At 50.6% G+C, this 25,325-nt stretch overlaps 1 protein-coding gene across 1 annotated transcript in view; it reads right to left on the bottom strand.

Annotated features, from left to right (window-relative positions):
• Positions 1-811: 811 nt before the first annotated feature.
• SUPT5H (SPT5 homolog, DSIF elongation factor subunit) overlaps positions 812-25,325 on the bottom strand; it is a 38,565-nt gene continuing 14,051 nt past the window's right edge. Inside the window, 28 exon segments of the mRNA XM_021713317.1 lie at positions 812-1,227; positions 1,310-1,405; positions 2,989-3,192; positions 3,295-3,463; positions 3,577-3,735; positions 4,176-4,281; positions 4,372-4,499; positions 4,585-4,687; positions 4,772-4,891; positions 5,173-5,185; positions 5,187-5,258; positions 6,604-6,729; positions 6,819-6,965; positions 8,547-8,693; positions 8,794-8,949; positions 10,143-10,279; positions 10,371-10,464; positions 10,674-10,779; positions 12,472-12,542; positions 12,646-12,735; positions 15,099-15,350; positions 21,828-21,896; positions 22,226-22,256; positions 22,552-22,617; positions 22,731-22,799; positions 23,219-23,288; positions 23,763-23,774; positions 24,322-24,387. Of these exon segments, the coding sequence (XP_021568992.1) occupies positions 1,084-1,227; positions 1,310-1,405; positions 2,989-3,192; positions 3,295-3,463; positions 3,577-3,735; positions 4,176-4,281; positions 4,372-4,499; positions 4,585-4,687; positions 4,772-4,891; positions 5,173-5,185; positions 5,187-5,258; positions 6,604-6,729; positions 6,819-6,965; positions 8,547-8,693; positions 8,794-8,949; positions 10,143-10,279; positions 10,371-10,464; positions 10,674-10,779; positions 12,472-12,542; positions 12,646-12,735; positions 15,099-15,350; positions 21,828-21,896; positions 22,226-22,256; positions 22,552-22,617; positions 22,731-22,799; positions 23,219-23,288; positions 23,763-23,774; positions 24,322-24,387 (3,023 nt within the window). The 3' untranslated portion in view covers positions 812-1,083.

Here is a 25,325-nt window from a genome sequence, read left to right as displayed (position 1 = left end):
TCACCTCAGCCTCCCAAAGGCGTGGGATTACAGGCTGAGCCACCGAGCCCGGCTTCCCTTTTTTCTTTTAAGCCTTTTTATTTATGAGTCAGTGTTTCATTCTGTTGCATATGCTGGAATGCAGTAGCATGATCACAGTTTACCACAGCCTTGACCTCTTGGGCTCAGGTGATCAATTCTTCTATCTCAGCCTCCCGAAGCGTGAGGATTACAGGCGTGAGCAACCAGCACCACAGCCTGTGATTTTCATTTAGCATAATTCATGCTTGAATAAGATGTAACTTCACCAATCACAGGGAAAGCTCTTTTTTTTTCTTTTGAGTTGGAATCTGTCGGCCAGGCTGGAGTGCAGAGGCACAGGCACGGCCACCGCAGCCTCCACCTGCTGGGCTCAGGCGATCCTTCCACCTCAGCCCTCCAAGTAGCTGGAAATACAGGCACACACCACCACGCCCAGCTAATTTTTTGATTTATTGAAGAGATGATGTCTTGCCAAGTTGTCCAGGTGGGTCACGAACCCCTGGGCTCAGGCAATCCTCTCACTTGGCCTCCCAAAGTGTGGGATTACAGGCATAAACCACTGTGCCCGGCTGAAAGCTCTGTTTTAATCATTTCTTTCCAATGGTTTCTCATACATGCTTCTCAAGAGCCCTCTTGTAGGCACCATAATTATTTTTCTAGATGGGGAAACTGAAACTTCAGTAGGACCCAGTTATTTGCCCAAACCACAAAGCAAGGAAGTGGGGTCTGCAAATGACTCCACTTACAAGCATGATCCCCCCAACACAGACAGACACAGACACACACATACTGGATTTGTGACCAAACAGCTTCTTTTTATTGAAAGACCTTAACACAAAAGCAAGCCGAAGGGAAGTACAAGAAGGCAGGGACCCTCCCCCAGAATCTACTCTCATTTTCATGAGCATCAGGGAGGGAGAAGAAGATGGAAACCCAGAAAGGAAAAGGAATTCCAGAATGATCAGCCTAGCCCTACTCCAGGTCCAGGATCTTGTGTCAGGACCAAAGGCCAAGGAGGAAGAAGAGTCACTCTGTCTGCCAGAGTCCCCTGCCCTGCCTGCCTTAGGCTTCCAGGAGCTTCCCCAGGAAGCGGAGGTTGAGGATCTTGAGCTGCTCATCAAGGTCCATGCGGACGATGCCATCCTCGCCATCGATGCTCAGCAGGACACCTGTGGCTTCCCGGTCCTCACCCAGGATCACTTTCACCTGGAGGTGGGGGGCATGTGGTCAGGGTCTCCTGACAGCAGCCCAAAGCTAGCTCCCTTGTCTCCTTGCCCCTTCCCCATACCTTGTTGTTCTTGGTGGGGGTGATGGGCTCCAGGTGCTCACTGGAGATGCTGACAACCTTCTCACTGTCTTTCAGGTACACGGAGCACATGCCTCCCTGGAGGGTGAGGACAGTCTGGTCAACACAGGGCTGAGGCCCACCCTCCGGAGGACACAGGCTTGGAGCTCGTTCTGAAAACTCAAGTCACCTCCCCCAAAAGATGAGGGGCAGGAAAGGCAGAGGCCTGCTCCCAAGGGTGTGTGGGGAAGGGTGACCAGACCAGCAAGGGAAGTACCAAAATGAAGCCAACTTAGGCCAATAGGGAAACTGTTTCTCAGACACTCGACTCATGTCTCAAACCAGCCTCAGCTTCTTCCCCACACCTGTTCCTCCTGCTGGGCCCCAGCCTCAGGGACAGCCCCATTCCCCAGTGCCTAGCCAGAGCTCTGGATCTCATTTTGGTCATCACCCTCACCAATAACTCTCCAGCTCTGAGGCCTATTTAGCCTCCTAGGGGTCTCTCCCACCTATCTCTGCCCCATGGCCCTGCCCTAATGTAGCCCAGCCACCTCCTGGGCTCCTGGATCCCAGTCTCATCACCCGCAATTCATCCCTGATACAGCAACACAGAGGATTCCAAACCCCAGATCTGAGCCCACCACTCTCTTGCTTAGATTCCTCCACAGCTCTCCAATGCCCCCTGGACAGTCTAGGCTGGCACATGACCTGGCCCTAGCCACTTCTCTGCTCACTATCCCTCTGGCTAATTTTTTTTTGAGTCAGGGTCTCACTTTTTCGCCCAGGCTGGTGTGCAGTGGGATGCTCAGCCGCCACAGCCTCAACCTGCTGGGTTCAGGCGATATTCCGCCTCAGCCGTTCAAGTGGCTAGAACCACAGGCATGCGTCACCACGCCCGGCTAATATTTTGATTTATTGTAGAGACGAGGTCTCACCAAGTTGTCCAGGCTGGTCTTGAACCCCTGGGCTCAGGGAATCCTCTCGCCTTCACCTCCCAAAGTGCTGGGATTACAGGGGTGGGCCACTACACCTGGCTGAAGTGATCTCTCAAAGAGATGTGCTTAAAGCAATCACATTCCTGTGTGCCAGACACTGTTCCAGGTTACCAGGCCCCAGCAGTGAGCACTGTATGCAGAAGTGAGTACAGCAGGCAAGAGTCCCTGCCTTTGCCTGTAGTTCCAGCTACTTGGAAGGTTGAGGCGGAAGGTTGAGCCCAGCAGGTCAAGGCTGTGATGGCCGTGAATGTGCCACTACACTCCAGCCTTGGGGACACAGTGAGACTTTGACTCAAAAAAAAAAAAGTCCCTGCCCTTGTGGAATACATTCCAAATCTTTCCACATTCGGTTTTTTCAGCTATAAACGGATACTTGAACATGTGGTTAGAAAGTTAAAAAAATGAGACCCGCCTGGGCAACTTGGTGAGACCTCATCTCTACAATAAATAAAAAAAAATTAGCCGGGCGTGGTAGCGCGCGCCTGTAGTTCCAGCTACTCGGAAGGCTGAGACGAAAGGATCACCGGAGCCCAGCAGGTCGAGGCTGTGGTGGCCAGGAGCGGCCACTGCACTCCAGTCTGGGCGACAGAGTGAGACTCCAACTCAAAAAAAAAAAAGTAACCACAGAGATTAGGGGTACACCAAGGAGGACGAGGGTGCCTACCCACTAGTCTGGACCCCACGTACCGTGACGCTGCGGATGACACCTGTCTGTCCTACCACCTGTGTATCCAGGTAGGTGTCCCGCACCTTCACCTGGATGTCAGTGGTTACCCAGTCACTGGAGTTCTGCTCAATGCCTGAGCCTGGTGTGTGTGGGTTGTAGCCACCAGGGGAGGGGGCTCCAGGTGTCATCGGACTGTAGCCAACAGGGCTCGGGCTGGGGCTAGCCTGCAGGAGAAAGAGGTAGTAACAGTCATCTGGCCTGGCCATCCCTATAGGCCTGAGGCCACCTAGACTACCACGTGCAAGGGTATGCAGATTGACCAATACCTGATAGGCCATGGGTGAAGGTGTGGGGTGGTAGCTGGCCGGAGAGTGGGTGTTCTGGTAGCCTGCTGGGCTTGGTGCCACCTGGTGGTAGCTCTGGGGGCTGGGGCTGGGCTGGTAGGAGCCTTGCGGGGAGGGAGCAGCATAGGGGGAGAACTGGTCTGTGTTGTACCTACAGAGACAAGAAAAGGGGGTGTTTGTTGGGGGTAGGGAGGGAAAAGGAGGCAGTGGCAGTGGGAAGGGTTTGGGGGGGAGGGTAGATTGGGGTGGCCCCTGTAGACTCACATGGCTGGTGTCCCTGGCGTCTGCGGGTTGTACTGTGGGTTGACCTGTGGGGATGATGGGTCTGGGTAGCCAGGTGTTTGGGGATTGGGGGTGCCCCCATAGGCCTGCGGTGATGGGGTAGGCTCATCATCAAAGGCATACTCATATTCTTCCTCAGCCCTGTTGGAGGGTAGAGAAGCTTGCTGAGAATAACTGTTGTGACAATACAGTAGACGCTTCCAGAACAGCAATGTGCACCGGGCCCTGAACTGAGGTGATTTCATCCTCACAGGAGCCCCAGCCAGAAGCACGTGTGACATTATTTCCATTCCACAGCCAAGGCCCTAATGCGGAGATGAGGTTGCCTGCCCAAGGTCACACGACCCAGGAAGTCTCTCTGCAAGCCCTGGGGTGACCACAGCACGCTGCCATGGTTGGGGCTGGGGAGGAGACTGCTTTGTCTCACCCCAACCATGCCTCTTCCTTCATAGGCACCAGCCTGGGGCTGGAAGCAGAGAATTCGGGGGGCCCCACAGATCTCTCTATCCCCCAGACATGCCAGCGTGACCACACACACACACCAGCACACACCCCCTGACCCAGGAAACTCTGGTTCTCACCGTGAGGGCGTGTTGGGGTTGTTGGGGTCCCAGGCCCCGCTCTGGGCAGGGGTGCGGCTGCCGTCATGCAGGGGCGTCTGCGAGCCGTAGTGTGGGGTGCGGCTGCCTAGAATGGGGGAGATGAGTGCGTGCATCAGTTCTATCCTGTTGCCAGTTCCCTTCTCTCCCCTCCTCTCCGTCCCCTGGGAGTGCTCACCATCCTGGAGAGGTGTCTGTGAGCCGTACATGGGTGTGCGAGAGCCGGAGCCATACATGGGTGTCTGGGAGCCGTACATGGGTGTCCGCCCATAGGTTGAGGTCATGCCACCTGGGCGCTGTGAACCCCTATAGACGTGGAAAAGTGGGGTGAGCAGGGCCCTCTCGCCCCCCAGCAAGCCCCGTCCTGGCCTTCCCCCAGCCCTGCTCATACACTGTGGTGAGCCGCTGACGGTCCACAGAGATGGTCTGGCAGGTGGAGTGCAGTTCCACGCGGGCAGTAGACTCCGTGGCATCCTTCACCACGCCGATGTAGCCTGGTTGGGGGGCAGGAGGTCAGGTAGGGTGGGGTTCTCCTTCGCCATGCCCCTCCCCAGCCTCCACAGGGCCTCGAAGGTCACCTTTGTAGGGCCCCTGGGAGATGCGCACAGTCTGGCCAATCAGCTCGTTGTCTCTCCGCCCCCGGCCCCTGCTCATGCCGCCACCGCCGCCACCTGGGCTACCAAAGCCACCCCGCTGACCTGAGGAGAGACGAGAAGGTGAGCAGTCCCCCACGGCTATGCCCACAGCCCAGGAGCCCACAGACCCCGCTCTGTACCTGTCTAACTCCCTGAGTTTTCCTATCACAGCCCTGACCCACTCCAGGCTGTCACTGGGGGTTGGGTCTGTCCTCCTGCGGGCTGGGAGCCCTAATGGCAGGGCCCAGCCCGGGGCAGGTGATCCGTGAGTGTGAGAACGACCAAGGCTCTCCACCGGCCCCACCTCTACCCACAACACATCCCGGCCCCTGATCCCCTCTCACCTCCAGCACTGGGGGTGCATGGGACTGCTGATCCGGGGGCTCATAGGAGCAAAGCCACCCACGGTGAAGTTGGTCACATCTCGGGGCTGGGGAAGAGGCAAGGAGTGAAGTGGCAGGCAGGGAATGGGGTGGCAGGGCTAGGATGACAGGCCCCCGGCCCCCACATTACAGTGACTGCCTCCACGTGGGAACAGTTCCTGCTTAGACCTGCTCAGCGGCCATCCTGTCCTCCTGGTGACAGTGCCTTCCGTTTCCCTTTGGGGGAACTGCCACCCCTTTGTCATTGCAGATCTGTCAGTCAAGAGGCCCGGGCCTCCCCTGGCCAAGGAGCAGAACTGAAATGTGGCTAGCCAGGAATTTAAGCCCCAGTGAAAGACATAAAAACCACAATCCATGGGAATACATCATCCCATCTGCAGGGCCTTGAGGAGATCACCTCCAGATCCCAGATCTGATTTCGTTTCTGATACCTGGTTGTGTACAATTTCCCCACAAATCCCACCTCAGGGCCTTTGCACCTGATGCTCCTCCAAGATATTTACATGACTCTCCATCTCTCTCTCTTTTTTTTTTTGAGTAGGAGTCTCACTCTGTTGCACAGACTGGAGCAGCCTCAGCCTACTGGGTTCAGGTGATTCTTCTACCTCAGCCTTCCAAGTAGCTGGAACCACAGGCACACACCACCACACTCGGCTAATTTTTTTTATTTATTGTAGAGACATGGTGTCACCAAGTTGCCCAGGCCGATCTCGAACCCCTGAGCTCAGGCAATCCTCTTGTCTCCACCTCCCAAAGTGCTGGGATTACAGGCATGAGCCACTGCGCCCGGCTGACTCTCCATCTTTTCATTCAGGTTTCTACTCAAATGTCACCTCCTAAGGCCTTTCTTTATCCTCCTCTGTCTAAAGCAGCAGCCCTCATCATTCCCTGTCTCCTTGCCCTGTTTTATCTTCTTCATAGTGCTTACCATCACTTCACACTGTAGTATGCATGTATGTATGTATGTGTGTGTGTATTTCACGTAGAGACAAGGTCTCCCTATGCTGCCCGGGATGGTCTTGAACTCCTAGGCTCAAGCAATCCTCTTGCTTCAGCCTCCTAGAGTGCTGGGATTATAGGTGTGAGCCACTGCACCAGGCCTGTATGTGTTTATCTGTTCATTTCTGGAGGATCAGTTCTGGTAGGCCATAGATTTTTGTCTTGTTTATTGCTATATCTCTGGTGTCTGGTACCTAATAGGTGCTCAATAAAATTAAATGAATGAATAGTTTGATGAACAGCTCAGAATTCCAAATAAATCTTTTTCTCTTTGCCAAGAATCTGACATTGACAGCTGCTCTCCTAATCCCTTCCAAGCCCAATCTTGTCACTCCTGGGGCCAGGGGAGGCTGGTGAGCCAAGCCAGGTGCCCAACAGACATGCCTGCCTCACCTTCAAGCCCCCAGCCAGCACCAGGTGGCGGGTCTTGCAGACAAACATGCCTCCATTCTCCACCAGTTTCTTACAATGCAGGAAGGCGAAGCTGCGGAAGAGATAGCGAATCTCCCCTTCCCGGTCCTAGTGGGAGAGAAGGGTCACTCTCTTGGCCACACCCTCTCCACCCCAACTCTTTCAGACATAGCTCAAGGGCAGGAACTTGTACTTACTGAGTGGGGGCCGTCAATGACCTTGACGATGTCTTTCACATGAATGTTGTTCTGTTCTGAGTCCAGGGCCGAAGCAAAGCGGTTGTCCTTCTTCCGGGTTACAGCCTGATGCCTGACAGTCACGACCTTCCCATGCATGTTCAGCACCTACAGAGGGACAATGGGAAGTCCGAGGGGTTAAGAATGGAAGAGGGTAACATGGAGCAGGGTGTCCCTAAAGTGGTATGATCCTCCCTTGTGGAAGACTGTTCCAAGCTCTGCAGAACATCTCGACTCCCTGGGTGTGGGGCAGGTGGTCAGTGCTACCCCTTAGGTACTGGGTCAACCAAAAATGTTCCCAATCATTCTTTTTTTTTTGAGTTGGAGTCTCACTCTTGTCGCCCAGGCTGGAGTGCAGTGGCACGCTGACAGCCACCGCAGCCTCAATCTGCTGGGCTTTGGCAATCCTTCTGCTTCAGCCTTCCAAGTAGCTGGAATCCAATCATTCTAAAAGACTCTTTGAGAGGAGTCTCCACCCTCCTGACAAGCATCAGGGACCTCAGAGATGGGGAAAAGGGGCTGATTCTAACACAACAGCTCATTGGTTTTTATTGTTTTGTTTTGTTTGAATTAGGGCTGCACTCTGTCACCCAGGTTTAAGTATAGTGGGTGATTCTGGCTCACCATAGCCTTAACCTCCTGACATTGGGTGATCCTCCCTCCTCAGCCTCTCAAGTAACTGGAATTACAGGTACATGCTATCACACCTGGCTAATTTTTTGATTATTTTGTAGAGACAGGGACTCACTATGTTGCCCAGGCTGGTCTCAAACTCCTGGACTCAAGCAATCCTCCTGCCTTAGCCTCCCAAAGTGCTGGGATTACAGGTATGGAGCCATCAATGCCTAGCTCACAATAACGCACTGTTTGCTTTAATCACTGTGCTGGATCTCATAAGATTTCACTGAAGTCTCAAAACTTCCCTCTGAGGTGAATACTGTCCTGATTCCCACCTTGCACAGGGGGATCTCAGGCTCAGAGAGGATGAGTTATTAGCTCAGGGTCACATGGCAAAGGAGCGACAGAGCTGTATATCTGGAGGCTAGGATCCTAAGTACTGTGCTCTGTGACTCCTATGTCCATGAAGAACGGGGAAAGGGAGGAGGGCACATGCAGCAACTCCGTCTTTTGTGAGGACCAAAGGCCAGGGTACATATCTAATCTTTTTTTTTTGAGTTGAGTCTCACTCTGTCACCCAGACTGGAGTGCAGTGGCATGCTCCCGGTCACCGTAGCCTCGACCTGCTGGGCTCCGGCGATCCTTCCGCCTCAGCCTTCCAAGTAGCCAGAACTACAGGCGTGCTACCACACCTGGCTAATTTTTGATTTATTGTAGAGATGAGGTCTCGCTAAGTTGCCTGGGCGGGTCTCGAACCCGCAGGCTCAGGCAATCTACTTGCCTTGGCCTCCCAAAGTGCTGGGATTATAGGCTGAGCACTGAGTCCAGCCCATATCTAATCTTAGGGAGTTATTCACAATGAATGAAGTCGACTTTGCTATTACCTGTTTTACAGGGTGTTTAGAAGGATAAATGACTTGCCATTGCCCAGTGTCACACAGCCAGCTGGTAATGACAGAGCCAGGTCTGCAACCCAGGGCAGTCTGGGTTTTTAGCTACCACACTCTGCCACCTTCCAAGATGAAGGGCTTGAGGGAGAGGAAGCTCCTGCCACAGAGCACGACAACATACCTGGAAGGTCTCCCGCTCTAGTCGCACGATGACACCCATGGTCTCAGGGTCCAACTGCACCAGCTCACCCCATTCATGCTGGCCCCCAACATCCACACCTGATGCCGTCTCCGAGCAGAGCTGCAGGTCCCGGGGGAGCACCTTCAGCTGCCAGGGGTGGTGAAAGGGGTAAGGCCGGGTCCAAGAGGTTGCCTCCTGGGTCTCCTCTTGGCATGTCCGCCCATCCCCTCCCCTTCCGCCCGCCTACCTCATGCATGGTGAGGTCAGAGAAGAGGATGACGAAGTTCTCCTCCACCCGCACGATAAGGCCTGTGTCACCCTCGAATCGGCCAGCAATCACCTTCACGTGGTCCCCCATCTTGAAGTATTTCCGAAGTTCCTGGGCCGGGAACTCCAGCATGTCCTGGGAAATTAGTTGGGGACGAGTGAGGGAAGCCACCACAACCACGTGCCTCTCTGATCTTCAGAACCCACTCGCGTTTTTGGAAAAGCCCTGGCCGAACCCGTTCTCCCAGCAGACCAAGAGCCAGCTGAATGTTGCCTCAGACTGACCCAGAGACAACTGACCCCAGGTCCAGAACATGGATCTGGACAATCCTTTTACCCCAGAAAGAGACGACCAGCCCTCAAGACACGTAGAGACAGCCTGCCTCTCAGACACAGGACACCAGACTGGACAACTCCTCAGACCCACCCAAAGACAGCCTCAAATTATTCCATGACTAGTCACAGCCTCAACCCAACACATGCTCAGATATCCTGCTTTTCAGAAACAAAAGGTAGGTTAACTCACTCCCCAGTGACGGATACAAGTGGGCAAACTCTGCAATGATGTGGTCACACATTAAAAGACAGCCTGCTGGGCTCGGTAGCTCATACCTATAATCCCAGCACTTTGGAGGCCTAGTGAGAGGATTGCCTGAGCCCATGGGTTTGAGACTGGCCTGAGCAACTTGGCAAGACCTTATCTCTACAATGAATAAAAAAATTAGCTGGACATGGTGGCGTGCGCCTGTAATTCCAGCTACTTGGAAGGATCACCTGAGCCCAACAGGTCGAGGCTTTGGTGGCCGTGAGCATGCCACTGCACTCCAGCCTGGGCAACAGAGACCCCAACTCAAAAAAAAAACAAACAAAAAAAACAGCCTGTGGATGCCCATTTCTTCTTCTTAAATGGTCACAAGCAAGAGTGATGCACTATCTTCCTTTGAACCCAAGGCAGAAATGCTGAGCACACACCCAACATATGTACAGCTCTGGTATCCCCAAAGACACACACCCTAGCAGACCTCTGGGGACAGACAAGAGATAAATATCAGACCCCAGAACTGAACCTAGATATCTCTTTCCCCAAATCGCAAAAGCAGGCCTACACATACCCCCACATGGCCCTGAGCTGTGCTCATGTTACTGTCTCATCAGACATGCCCACTCAGGCACCTCAGAACACTAAGAAAACCTCGACTTACCCTCCTGTGTGACTAGGCACACCACCGCCTGGACACCACCATGTTCACCCACATGCCCCAAAATTCAATCCCCCGCCTGAGACTGGAAGAGAGCCAGCCCCGTCCTGGGGAAGACCTAGGCACCCACCTTGAGGTCCTCGTGCTTGGGCATGATGGTGATCTTGTTGCCGTCTACACTGAGGATCTTGCCCTGCAGGTTGATGAGCTCACCCTCACAGACCTCCACGTTGTCCCCAGGTTGGAAGTTATGTTCCCGTTCCTTCCCTGAGAGGGCAGCCATAAGGCTGGCTTGGGGGCTGCCCACCATGGGCCACCCCCTCCTCCTTGGCCTGGGCGACAGACAAGGACCAAATACCTGTGCTCTCAGTCACCACCTCCAGGTCGATGCCCTCTGGCTGGTCCTCAAACTTCTCCAGCTCAGAGAGTGTAGGCTTCACACCCTCTGTGATCTGAGCCCCCAGGGGAAAGAGGAAGAGGAGAAGAAAATGGATGAAGGTCAGTGCAAGAGCCCAGAGCTGGTGAGAATTTTTCCCTCAGGAAAACTCTAACTTGAGGATTATCTGGGACGGACACATATAACCTACTGCCCAGGGCCTGGACTGCAGGAGAAAAAGGGCCCTCTCCCCACCATTATCAATGCCCCCTCTGGGACCCTTACCACAGCAGACATGGCGAAGCTCTTGAACAGAAAGCCCTTCCGGCTGTAACGGTTCCCCTCAAAGATGAGGAAGTCACCATCAGAGGCAACATCACCCCCCAGGGACCTGGGATTTGGGGGGAGAGATTTGAAGTGGGGGGGTTAAGAAAAGAATCTTGCTGTGCCTCAGTCTCCTCAGCTGGCAAGGAGGCGGAGGATCACGGTGGGGGGGAACTGACTCATCCCATCCCAGCACACTCGGTGGGAGTGAGACTCACAAAGCCCCATAGCCTCACCTTGATGGAAGGGCGCCCAGATTCCCCCTGCACTCCGCCACCCCTTTACCAGAGTGATTACCAACTGATGAGCTAGGCTTGATCTGTCTCCCTACCTAGTGAGTCAGTTTCAGAAAGGAAGGGGCTTAACATCGATTTCTCTTTCCCCTATCTTACCAAGAACAGTGCCTGGCACGTCGTAGGTACTCAGTAAATATTAGTGGAACCAAGTATTAGTGTCAGACAATGATACTAGTTAATAATCACGGAACACTGGGCCTAGCCTGCATACTCATGACCTCTCATGACTCAGCCCCAAACCCTGTGACATCAGTAACATGCTCCTCATTTTCTAGGTGAGGGGAGGTAGGCTCAGGGAGGTCACACACCCAGGGCTGCCAAGCCAGAGAGTCTGACAGGCTTCAAAAGCAGGTCGGTAGGACTCCCAAGCCTGTGCCCTAGCTATACTGCCCTCAGTTGGTCTGTGCCCCGTGGTCCTTCATGTGGGGTAGGAGACTCTTAGCTCCTGCTTCCCACTTCCAGAGGGGGGAAGGAAAGTCTCCACCCCTCCCTAAAAGAGAAACACACGGGAAGAGCAGGTCAAGCTCCTGCTGCCACTCGTTCCATCACCTTTTCCACATGGTAAACCGGGAGACCAGCACGTGCTGCTGGTCATGTCAGGGACACTCTGTCAGCTGGTCTGCTGAGGGGTGGAGAGGGGGTTGCCATGGTTGGCTCTTTGCCACACAGTAAGGGGAAGTCCAGTCAAGTAGAGACCAGCGGTGTAAATGGGTCCAGTTCACGCATGTGAAGGATTAGTGAGGCCCATGGGTGCAGACTGAAGGGTGCATTTCACAACCCAGCCTCTACCAGAAAGAAAACCTACCCAGCTGACTCACATACAACTGGTTTTAGAATAGGACCAGAGACAGAAAGATCATTGGAGCCCAGCGGGTTGACGCTGAGGTGGTTGTGAGCGTGCTATTGCACTCTAGCCAGGGCGACGGAGTGAGACTCCAACTCAAAAAAAAAAAAAGAAAGAAAGAAAAGAATAGGACCAGAGAGCTAAATGTCACTGGTACCTCCTCCTCTCCTGTACTCCCTGCTGGAGCCCAGGCTGGGGCTGCTCCAATTCCCCATCCAGCTGGGGGGTGGGGAGACATCCTGAGGGAAAGGGGTTCTAGACCCCATCCCAAGTGGGCAAAAGCAGATCAGGGAAGGAGATTTTATATAGCCTAAAACGATCGATGAATTCCAGTTCAATATGAAATACCATTATCCACACTTGTATGTGCCAAGTGCTGTTCTGGGCATACATATATTAATTCATTTACTTGTCACTACAATCCTAGGAAGCAAGAGTTGTTATCATCAATCTTTATAGCAGAGGAAATGGAAGTCCAGGGAAGTGGAGTAATTTGCCTGAGGCTATACTGCAAGCTGACTGCTCACATACGAAACCCAGGGAGGGCCCATCCCTGCAGAGAAACCTGCAAAAGGCACGCTCTGCACCCAGCCTGGCCAGTCCCCAAGGACACTCTTACCTGATCTTCTCAGCATCAAACAGCCTCTGTGGAGGCCGCTTAAACTTCTTCCTTTTGGCAAACCAGTCTTTCTATGGGGAAAAAGGATGGGTAGGAAGGGTGAAGAGGAAAGCTTGGCCATCAGTGGGGATCAAGCATACCCTCTACCCCTCAGACCGCCGATCCCCACAATACCAAGCTCATGCGGGCCTTGATGCGGTCGTAGTCAATGCGTGGGATCATCTTCAGGGAGATGGTGTTTTGGCTGGGCTCCACATAATCTACCTGAGCGGGGTAGGCAGAAGGTCAGCAGGGACCTGGCCTTTCCTCCCCGACCCTGGACACAGGAAGAGCAAGGAGATGCCAGAGACATAGGATGATGGGGAAGAAACCATGCTACCACCACTGCCCAGAATCCCTCACTAGCCTGACTGACTCCCCTCAACGCTGGCACTGAAAATCCACTGTGCGACTGACACCTCCACTTGGATGTCTAAGAGGTCTTTCAAATTCAGGACAACCACAGTTGAACCACTGATTTCCCTCCACCTGCCCCTCTCCCAGCCCCCTCACAATGCTTGGGCACACAATCTGGGAGTTATTTTCCACTCTTTTCTCTCTCTTATACCCTTATCCAATGTCAGCAAATCTTTTCTGCTCTGTCTTCAAAATATCTGTCCTTTTCCCTTCCTCTATTACTGGCTGAGCATCCCAAATCGAAAATCTTAAATGCTCAAAAATATGAAACATCCCAAGCACTGACATGATGCTCAGAGGAAATGCTCATGGCAACATTTCAGATTTAGGATCTTCAGATTTGGAATGATCAACCAGTAAGTATAATGCAGATATAATTCAATATCTGAAAAAATCTGAAATCCAAAACACTTCTGGTCCCAAGCATTTCAGATAAGAGACACTCAACCTGTGTTACAGCTTTGGTCCTGTCCCGCTAGTGCCTGCCACCTGGGCTATGGCAGCAGTGTCCTCACTGGTCTCCCTGCTCCTGCCCACAGACCCCTCCAGGCTATTCCAGGATTTCTCAAGCTTTGCACTATTCCCCTTTTGGGTCAGGTAATTCTTTGAAATGGGCAGTTGTCCAGTGCACCGTAGGATATTTCTAGCATTCCTGGCTTTTCCCCACTAGATACCATAACCACCAGTGTCCTCCCCAGCTGACATAACCAAAAATGTCCCCACATATTGCCAAAGTCCCCTGGGGGCAATATCACCCTAGCTTGAGAATCAGTGGTCTAGCCTCAACACAGTCACCAGAGGTATCCTATTAAACTGAAAGCTAGCCGGACATGGTGGCTCATGCCTATAATCCCAGCACTTTGGGAGGCGGAGGCGAGAGGACTGCCTGAGTCCAGGGGTTTGAGACCAGTCTGGGCAACTTGGGAAGACCTTGTCTCTACAAAAAAAAAAAAAAAAGTTGGGCATGGTGGCATATTCCTATAGTTCCAGCTACTTGGAAGACTGAGGAGGAAGAATCACCTGAGCCAAGCAGGTCAAGGCTGCAATGGCCATGAGCCACTGCACTCCAGCCTGAGTGACTGAGTGAGACTCCTACTCAAAACAACAACCAACAAAACAAAATAAAAAACTGAAAGCTGAACAAGCTGGCTCATGCCTATAATCCTAGCACTTTGGGAGGATGAGGTAGGGAGGAGCACTTGAGGTCAGAAATTTGAGACCAGCCTGGATAATACAGCGAGACCCTGTTTCTTAAAAAAAAAAAAAAAAAAATTAGTGTAGTGGTGTGCAGTCCTAGCTACTTGGGAAGCTGAGTCCTAGCTACTTGGGAAGTCCTAGCTGCAGTCCTAGCTACTTGGGAAGCTGAGGTGGGAGGATCACTTAAGCCTAGGAGGTTGAGGCTGCATTGAGTCGTGATTGCACATCACTGTACTTTGTCTTGGTGACAAAGTGAGATCTTGTTTCAAAACCCAAAAAAACATGGCCAGGCACAGTGGCTCATACCGGTAATCCCAACACTTTGGAAGGCTAGGGCAGGAGTACTATTTGAGCCCAGAGTTCGAGATCAGCATGGGCAACACAGTGAGATTTTGTCTCTATGAAAATAAAAAAAATGAGCCAGCCATAGTGGCACATGCCTATAGTCCCAGCTACTTGGGAGGCTGACAGAAGGGTCATCTGAGGCTAGAAGACTGAGGCTGCAGTAAGCCGTGATCTTGACACTGCACTCCAGCTTGGGTGAGAGAGTGAAACCCTGACTCAAAAACCGCCCCCCAAAACAAAAGAAAAACCATATCCTTTAGAGCCTTCACACCTTACTCCAGTACACACCAGAGCCCTTTGACGGGAGCACCTGAGCTCATCTCCTACCGTTCCTGCCCTTCTCATTCTGCTTCAGCCATGATGGTCTTATCTCACATGCTGTCCAATCTGCCACAGCACTTCATATGGCTCTCCTTCTGCCCTTCAACTCTTCACCCAACATGGCTTTAAACATGTACAGAAGACAGTCATCCACTTTCTGTGTGCTCACAACAAAATTCAGGCTCTGCTTCACCTAATCTGAGTGGGGATGTGTTCTCTGCAACAGAAAGGGAGGAGGAAACGAAAGGAAAAGAGAAGAGGACAGAACAGAGGAGCCCTGGGCCCCTTGGCCCTCGCGCCCCCGGCACCTGAGCGATGTCATCCTTGTAGATGCCCCGCTTGAGGCGGACCCAGGACTTTGGTTTCAGGTTGGCCACCTCCTTCACCACTTTGAGCACGTCTGTCATTTCCTTGATGGGCACCATCTGCTGGTTCCAGTAGCCAAGCCGCAGGTTTCCCACGCCCTCGATGGCCTGCTTCACATGGGTCTGCTTGTAGGCCTCCACGTAAATGTAGCCCTTCACGTGCTCTGGTGCCACCACTGACTTAATCTGCAGAGGCTGCGGGGGAAAGGAGACAGTGAGACACAACTGCTAACCACAGCAATCACTGTCACTTGTCAGTAGTCCCTCTTTTAGGAATTTATCCCACAGAAACATGTTGACACAATGACATGGACACTAGGGTGCTCCCTGCAGAATTATTTATTTATTTATTTATTTTGATTGGAGTCTCACTCTGTCACCCAAGCTGGAGTGCAGTGGCACACTCATGATCAACCCAATATCAACCTGCTGTGTTCAGGTGATCCTTCTGCCTCAGCCTTCCAAGTTCCTTCCTCAGCACACACCACCAGGCCCATCTAATTTTTTTTTTATTTATTGTAGAGACCAGGTCTCGCCAAGTTGTCCTCCAGGCTGGTCTCTAATCCCTGGGCTCAGACAATCCTCTCGCCTCCACCTCGAGCCACCGTGCCCGGTCCAGAATTATTAATTATAGCAAACAAACAAGACTGGAGATTTTGTACATGTTCCAAAAGAAGAAGTAGTTAAATTATGGCTTAATCATACCATTGAATACAATGTAGCAGTTTAAAAGCAATGAGATGAACCTATATGTACTAATATAGATGTAACATCTAACAGATGTTACATGTTAAAAACCAAGGAGATGCTGGGCGTGGTGGCTCCTGCCTGTAATCTCAGCATTTTGGGAGGCAAAGGCAAGAGAATTGCCTGAGCCCAGGGATTTGAGATCAGCCCAGAAAACTTGGTGAGACCTCCACTCGACAATAAATAAAAAAATTAGCTGGGTACGGTGGTGTACGCCTATAATTCCAGTTACTTGGAAGGCTGAGGCAGAAGGATTGCATGAGCCCAGCAGGTTGAGGCTGTGGTGGCCTTGAGTGTGCCACTGCAATCCAACCTGTGCACAACAGAGTGAGACCCCAACTCAAAACAAACAACAACAACAAAAACACTTAAATTACTAAAATCAGGGGTAAAAGAAAGGACACTACTACCAATCTTACCTTATAAGGTACTACTATGAACTACAATATGTCAAAATATCAGACAACCTAGATGAAATAAACATATTTGTAGAAAGATACAAACTACCAAAACTAACTCAAGAAGTAATGAAAAATATGAAAAGACCTATAAGATGTAAAGATAAGCCGGGCTCGGTGGCTCAGCCTGTAATCCCATGCCTTTGAGAGGCTGAGGTGAGTAGATTGCCTGAGCTTGCGGGTTCGAGACCTGCCTGGGCAGCAAGACCTCATCTTTACAATAAAACAAAAAAATCAGTCGGGCGTGGTAGCGCATGCCTGTAATTCCGGCTACTTGGAAGGCTGAGGCGGAAGGATCGCCGGAGCCCAGCAGGTCGAGGCTGCGGTGGCTGGGAGCGGCCACTGCACTCCAGTCTGGGCGACAGAGTGAGACTCCAACTCAAAAAAAAAAAAAAAAAAAAAAAAGATGTAAAGATACTGAATTAGTAAAATTTAGCAAAAGCAACATAAAAAAATATACACCATGACCAAGTAGGCTTAATCTGACAAATACAATGTTCAGCCTAAGTAAATCAATCAAGATAATATATATCAATAGGGTAAAGGCAAAAAGCATGTGATCTCAATAGATGCAGAAAAATATTTGATAAAATCCAATATCCTTTCATGATAAAACAGCTCAACAAAGGAGTAACAGAGAGAAATTGTCTCAACTTGATAAAGGATATTTATGAAAAACCCATAACTGACATCTTACTAAATGGTGGGAGACTGAATGCTGTCCCCCTACAACCAGGAACAAGCAAAAGATGCTTATTCTGGCTGGGCTCAGTGGCTCAGCCTGCAATCCCAGCACTTTGGGAGGCAGAGGCGGGTGGACTGCCTGAGCCCGCAGGTTCAAGACCAGCCTGGGCAACTTGGTGAGACCTTGTCTCTACAATAAATAAAAAAAACTAACTACAGGGGTGGTAGCACGTGCCTATAGTTCCGGCTACTTGGAAGGCTGAGGTGGAAGGATTACCGGAGCCCAGCAGGTCAATGCTGGAGTGGCTGTGAATGTGCTACAAAACTTCAGCCTGGGCAACAGAGAGTTAAATAATTTTAACAAAACAAAACAAAGATGCTCATTCTTTGCACTCCTATCCAACACTGTACTGGAGGTTCTAACCAGGGCCATCAGGGAATAAAAGGAAATAAAAGACACACCAGGGCTAGGTGTGGTGGTTCACACTTGTAATCCTAGCACTTTGGGAAGCTGAGGCAGGAGAATCACTTGAGATCAGGAGTTCAAGACCAGCCTAAGCAACAGAGAGTGACCCATCTCTACAAAAAATTAAAAAATGAGCCAGGCTCGGTGGCTCAGCCTGTAATCCCACGCTTTGGGAGGCTGAGATGAGTGGACTGCCTGAGCCTGCGGGTTAGAGACCTGCCTGGGCGACTTGGTAAGACCTCATCTCTACAATAAATAAAAAATTAGCCGGGCGTGGTAGCGCATGCCTGTAGTTCCAGCTACTTGGAAGGCTGAGGCGGAAGGATCGCCGGAGCCCAGCAGGTCGAGGCTGCGGTGGCCGGGAGCGTGTCACTGCACTCCAGTTTGGGTGACAGAGTGAGACTCCAACTCAAAAAAAAAAAAAAAAAAAAATTAGCCAGGCATGGAGGTGACTGCTTGTAGTCCCAACTACTCGGGAAGCTGAGTTGGGAGGATCGCCTAAGCCCAGGAGTTTAAAGCTGCAGTGAGCAATTTCCACTGCACTCCAGCCCAGGTGACATAGCAAGATCCTATCTCCAATGAATTAAAATAAATAAATAAAATTTAAAAAGACATCCAGATTGCAAAACAAAACCCTCCAAAGTTAAAACTGTTTGCAGTTCATGATCTTGTATACAGAAAATCCTTAGGAACACATACACGCAAGCACAGTTATAGCTAGTCATAGCTAGTAAACAAGCTCAGTAAGGTTGTAAGATACAAGATCAATACATAAAATCACTCATACTTCTATACACTACCAATTTGAAAATGAAACTAACAATTCTATCAGCAATAGCAACAGAAAGGAATACAATATTTACAAATAATTTTAACAAAATAAGTCAAAAATTTTAAAACTGAAAATTACATAAAAATGTGTATACAAATGTTCATAGCACCTTTTTCAGAGTGGTCAAAAAAGTGGAAACAATACAAGTGTTCATCATTTGATAAATAAATAAAAAAATATAGTTTTATCCACAAAATGGAATATTACTCAGTCATCAAAATGAAATGCTTATATATGCTACAACATGGATAAACTTTGATAACACTATGTTAAGTAAAATAAGTCAATCACAAAAGGTTACATATCGTATGATTTCATTTATATGAATGGTCCAGAGTAGTCAAATCCATAGAGACAGAAAGTAGGTTAATGGTTACCAAGAGCTGCGGGAAGGAATGGGGAGTGACTGCTAATGGGTATGGAGTTTCATATACATTTTTTTTAAGATGTAGGGTACAATCCAGGTTTATTTTAAAGGTTATGAATATATCCTGGAATCAGATGGTAATGATGAGATTAAAATCCAAAGTTGCCAGGCTTGGTGGCTCAGTCCGTAATCCCAGCGCTTTGGGAGGCTGAGGTGAGTGGATTGCCTGAGCCTACGGGTTCGAGACCCGCCTGGGCAACTTGGCGAGACCTCATCTCTACAATAAAATAAAAAATTGGCCGGGCATGGTAGTACATGCCTGTAGTTCCAGCTACTTGGAAGGCTGAGGCGGAAGGACTGCCAGAGCCCAGCAGGTCAAGGCTGCGGTGGCTGGGAGTGTGCCACTGCACTCCAGTTTGGGTGACAGAATAAAACTCTAACTCAAAAATATATAAATAAATAAAAATAAATAAATAAAACCCAAAGTTTATATTCTAAAGAGTAAATTTTATGATATGTGAATTATATCTCAATTTTTAATCAGGCAACTAGTTTGTGTCAGCATTGGTTGTCAGGAAAAAAAATAGAAAGAGCCTAAAAGTCCAACAATCATATAGCCAATTGATCACATTACCCTTAAAAAAAGTAAAATGGTTCTTATTGATGTGTCATGAAAAGATAACTAAGAGATAATATTAGGCAAAAAAAAAAAAAGCAAGATGTCCACTGCAATAGACCTAAATTAACCTGTACATTCCTCAATGAGGGATGAAATAAATTAAGCTATGTTCATGTCATGAAATATTACTCACTTAAAAGAACAATGCAATCTGGGTACAATGGCTCATGCCTATAATCCCAGCACTTTGGGAGGTGGAGGTGAGAGGACTGCCCGAGCCCAGGGGTTTGAGATCAGCCTGGGCAACTTGGCGGGACCTCATCTCTACAATAAATCAAAAAATCCGCTGGGCATGGTGGTACACGCCTGGAATTCCAGCTACATGAAAGGCTGAGGTGGAAGGATTGCTTGAGCCCAGAAGATCGAGGCTATGGTGGCCAGGAGTGTGCCACTGTCCTACTGGGTGACAGAGTGAGACTACTACTAAAAAAAAAAAAAAAAAGCTAGAAACTAGAAAAAAAAATCTGTTCTTGGGGGTAATGGGTAAATACAGAGCAGTGTATCTAAATAATGGAAGGCCATGCAGCCACTGAAAACAAGGTTTACTCATATTTATTGGGCACAGAAAGATGATTATACCATTGAAAAAAGGCTAGCTACAGATACACATGCAATACCACTTTGTTTAGAAACAAAAAGAGACACACACCCTTCAAATATATGTGATCTGGAAAGACATATGGACCAACAGTAACTACTTCTAAACACTCAGACTCAGTATGGAGAGGTTTGGGCCTGTACAATGTACACGTACAGTTCTGCCCATTAAAAAAAAAATCAGTGTCATAAGTCAAATGAAGTAAACAGAATTTTTTTTTTTTTTTGAGTTGGAGTCTCACTCTGTCGCCCAGACTAGAGTGCAGTGGCCGCTCCCGGCCACCGCAGCCTCGACCTGCTGGGCTCCGGTGATCCTTTCGCCTCAGCCTTCCAAGTAGCCGGAATTACAGGCATGCGCTACCACGCCCAGCTGATTTTTTGTTTTATTGTAGAGATGAGGTCTTGCTGCCCAGGCGGGTGTCAAACCCGCGGGCTCAGGCAATCCACTCACCTCAGCCTCCCAAAGGCGCGGGATTACAGGCTGAGCCACCGAGCCCGGCGGTAAACAGAATTTTATCCAGGACACAATGTAGGGGGACTTGAACACATTTAAAATCATAATTTGAAAACCCTGCAACTATCTACTTGGTCCCACGGGCTCACACCCACTGCTTCAACAGGTAAAAGTCACAGACTTAACCTCATGCGGATCACACTGAGTGAGGAAGCTACCAGTTGGCACACAGTGATGACAAGGTTCTCGAATTTTGAGGACACCTTTCATAGGGTTGGCCCTGGTTCCAAAATTGCCAACTAAACCTTAGACAATTGCTACGTTTATTAAATAGAAGCTGCAGGACAAGTCCTAGCTAAGAGCTGGACATGTCCAAAGTCATTTAATCCTAATAATGCTGAAGGACAAGCAAGGGCCTAGAGAGGGGACGCGTCCTTTTATTTTTATTTTTGAGTTGGAGTCTCATTCCATTGCCCAGGCTGGAGTGCAGTGGCACACTCACGGCCACCTCAGCATTGACCTGCTGGGCTCTGGAAATCCTTCCGCTTCAGCCTTCCAAGTAGCCGGAACTACAGGCACGTGCTACCATGCCTGGCTAATTTTCTTCTGATTTATTGTAGAGACAAGGTCTCGCCAAGTTGCCCAGATGGGTCTCGAACCCATGGGCTCAGACAATCTACTCACCTTGGCCTCCCAAAGTGTTGGGATTGTAGGCTGAGCCACCAAGCCCAGCCAGGGAAGTGTCTTAATCAAAGCCACACAGCTAGGAAATGGCAAGGGCAGGATTCAAACTCTGGCAGTCTAAGGAAAGATCTGGACCCTTAATACAGCATGAGCTGCCTTGCACATCATGGTGTTACTTCATGTTTTGTGTGCTATAAAGTGAGCCCTGAAGGTACAGGGACCAGCCGTGGCATGGTCACTGCTGTACCCCTGGCATTTCCCACAGCAGGGACTGGCACAGAGGAAGGGGCTTGGTGAATGTTCAATGACTACTAAAGGAGAGAAGGAGGGAATTCTCCTTTGGACAGGACTGTTTCCTGATAGACTTAGCTACACTGCCCCGTCCTAGGACTCAACAATAAGAGGGTAGCATGGCTGCCTAACAGGGTTGATGGACAGGCAGAACTCACTCTCATAAGGAAAGGGCGCGGGAAGTTAGCTGGCTGCGAGACCCTGCCAGCTAGGTAGAGAACAAAGTCAACACATCTGTTAGGGTGTAGAAGAGCCCGTCCATCTAGGCAGTGGTCTTGTTCTAGCTGAAGCAGCTCACTCAGAAGACAGCTCCGCAGGCACAGGGGCACCTGGGGCTCTTGAAACCTATAATGTCCTTCCTTCTGGGTTCTGCCCTGTCTCTCCCCACCAAGCCAGCTGCCTACCCAACTTACCGTGTCTGTGACTTGGTAGGCAATGAACTTGCGCATCAATGAAATGGCTGTGGCCCGTTCCTCCCCAATCTGGAAGAGAGGCAGACTTGAGAGAGATGACAAGACGGAGGACAGGACACAGGAAAGGGAGGAGACACCAGCAAGGCAAGAAAGGTTAAGTAGGAGAGACTGGAAAATGAAAGAGCGAGAAGGATGGAAAGCAAGACAGGCTGGGAAACAGCAAGTAAGTGAAGAGGAGGAGAGGGAAGGAGAGGGAAACCGAGAAGGATGAAGAGACAGAAGAAACAAGCGACCGGCGAGTCAAGGAGACCTAGGACAGACAGATGGACAGTTCTCCCTCACAAAGCAGGTTCCCTCATTCTCTTGTCTCCTCCAAGCCCCGAGAACAGAGCACGTACCTTACATTTGACAGTCCACAGGTTGGGATCTCTAGACAGCAGAGGAAAAGGACGCCCTTCAGTGACACTGTCTCTCCCTTGAAAATTGACAAATCACCACAGCCACCCTTCTTCCTCTCTCCACACTGAGAGCACCCCATACTTGCTGACTTCCCCACCCTTCCATCCGTAAGCAGAAAGGGTTAACTTGTCCTCCCCATGCCCATCGTCCACAACTCTGTCTGTGTGACTTTGTACTGACTTATTTCGGGAAGTAACCCATGTGGGCACCATCACATACCCACACAAGACTCACACCCCAGCCCTCCTGGTCCCCATCCCCTTACTTGACTCCTGGGAGCAGCTGCTGCTGGGTGATGTCATCTGAGAGCTCATCAGAGCCTCCATATACCCTGGAGGGGGAAGGGCAGTTGGGAAAGGAGGAGTGAAGCTCTGTCAGCCTCTACCCCTTCCTACTTAGGGACCACCAGCTCCCCACGCCCCACCTGCCCTGCCTTGCCCTTACGTCTCTCCCACAGATGACTTGGCATATTTCTTCATGTAATACTCTCCCAGTTCTTCTTCTCGTTGGTCCCTGGAATGCAAGGAGGAAAACAAAGATGAATTGATTTTTTTTTTTTTTTTTTTTGAGTAGGAGTCTCACTCTGTTGCCCAGGCTGGAGTGCAGTGGCACATTGCTCCCAGCCACCATAGCCTCGACCTGCTAGGCTCCAGCGATCCTTCCGCCTCAGCCTTCCAAGTAGCTGAAACTACAGGCGCACGCTACCACGCCTGGCTACTTTTTTGATTTATTGTAGAGATGAGGGCTCACCAAGTTGCCCAGGCTGGTCTTGAACCCGTGGGCTCAGGCAATCCTCTTACCTCAGCCTCCCAAAGTGCTGGGATTATAGGTGTGAACTACTGCACCTGGCCAAATTGATGGTTAAGGAGAGAAGGTGGGCTGACCTGCCCCCAAATCTCCCCAAAGCCAGTCCCATGATTCCCTTTGCTCACCTCCAGAGATTTTGAAGGCGGCGAGCCCCAGAACGGTCTTCGTCCAGGACAACATTATCAATATTGGAAGCTGAAAAGAAATGGGCAGGTGGGGTGAGCAAGGGCAGGTGGAGAGCAGGGGCCTGGAGAACGTGGGTCGGGGCTGAGAGGGCTAGGGTTTGGCCTCAGGGCACGAATACATCTCACCAAGTAAGCCTCAAGCCCTCCCTCTACTCCTTCCTACTCAGCATCCTGCTTCTCATAAAAAAGATGAGGGATAGGGCCCAGCAGCTGGGGGGCACCTAGCTGTTCCCATCTTAAAGTCACTGTCTAGGCACACCCTGAACTCCACCCACAAAGGCTCAGTCGAAGACAGAGACATCTGTGCTTTCCCAGGTTAACAACTGCTGGAGACCTAGCCCCAGAACTGAACATGGACCCTACACAAGTCAGAGCCCCCAGGGTCAGACAGGTTTGGGGGGTGAGGGCAGGGTGCCACAGGAAGGAGGAAATGTCAGGATATGGGAGGAGGGTCGGGGAATCACTTTTTTTTCCAGATTCTTACCTTCAATCTCTTCTACTTGGAGGAAGAGGAGGTGGTGGTAGTGGTGGTGGTGGTGGTGGTGGTGGGCGAGGGCAGACAAAGTATGAGCCAAATTATAGCAGCGAAATCAACCAATGGGTTGGGGGGAGGGGAAGGGAAGGACACAGGAAGGTTGAAAATCAAAAGTAAAGGCCAGGCACCAGGTGGTTGGGGAGAAGCCGAAATGTATGAGGTGCACAGAACGAAAAGTAACGGGGAAGGGGGCACTGGCCCAGGAAGTGGGGGGTATCTTGGGACTGAGCCCACCCACCCTACAACCCCCACAAGGGACTTCTTGGGGCCCTGGGATCCCAGAGTCCTCTCCCCGCAACAACTACCATCCCATAGCCCCCACCCCCCACTCATGGGCCTAAAAGGAAAAGGGTGGGGAGCTGGTCTCTCTGGCAAGGACAGAAAGAAGCGTGGTGAGGAGGGTGGGGATTGGGGTGGTACAGGGCATGGGGGTGGGGGAATGGGCGCTGAAGACCCTCTTGGCCACACCCCCTCCCAGTGGTCTTGTGGAGGCAGGGCCCACACACACCTTTCTCTAGGATGTCCTCTGCTCCGTCCTCCCACTGGTCCTCATCCTCATACTCATCGTCCACATCTGAAATGGGAAGGCAGAGTGATCAGGGAAAAGTGACCTCATGACAACAGCTCCCAGGAAACGAAGCATCTCCTCTGAGAGACGGCACTATAAACCCCCACTTTACAGACCAGGACACAGAGGCTCCAACAGGAGGATTGCCTGAGCCCGGGAGTTCAAGAGCAGCCTAGGCAACACAGCGAGACCTCATCTTTACAAAAAAGAAAAAACTCAGCCGGGCATAGTGATGCACACCTGTAGTCCCAGCTACTCAGGATGCTGAGGTGGAAGGCTTGATCGATCGCCTAGCGCAGGAGATCTAGGCTGCTCATCCTAATCATGCCATTTCACTTGAGCCTGGGCAGCAGAATGAGATCACAACTCAAAAAAGAAAATTAGCCAGGCATGGTGGCACGTGCCCATAGTCACAGCTACTCGGGAGGTCTCGCCCAGGAGATTGAGGCTGTGGTAAGCTGTGACTATGCCACTGCACTCCAGACTGGACAACAGAGTGAAACACCAACTCAAAAAAAAAAAAAAAAAAGTCCAGGTGCGGTGGCTCACACTTGTAATTCTAGCACTTTGGAGGCCAAGGCCAGGAGCCCAAGTGTTTGAGGCCAGCCTAGGTAACATAGTGAGACCTTGTCTCTACAAAAATTTAGGCAGGTGCAATGGTTCATGCCTGCAATCCAAGCACTTTGGGAGGCGGAGGCTAGAGGACTGCCTGAGCCCATGGGTTCGAGACCAGCCTGGACAACTTGGTGAGACCGCACCTCTACAATAAATAAAAAAATTAGCCGGGCTCGGTGGCTCAGCCTGTAATCTCGAGACTTGGGAGGCTGAGGTGAGTGGATTGCCTGAGCCAATGGGTTCATGACCTGCCTGGGCAACTTGGCAAGACCTCATCTCTACAATAAATCAAAAAATTAGCCGGGCATGGTAGCGCATGCCTATAATTC

Source organism: Carlito syrichta, unplaced genomic scaffold (genome assembly GCF_000164805.1).
Source record: "Carlito syrichta isolate Samal-C Ts95f unplaced genomic scaffold, Tarsius_syrichta-2.0.1 Scaffold304455, whole genome shotgun sequence".
In the NCBI taxonomy this organism is placed as follows: domain Eukaryota; kingdom Metazoa; phylum Chordata; class Mammalia; order Primates; family Tarsiidae; genus Carlito; species Carlito syrichta.
Note: the sequence above shows the minus strand (reverse complement) of the source record. Positions and strands in the feature narration are given on the sequence as shown.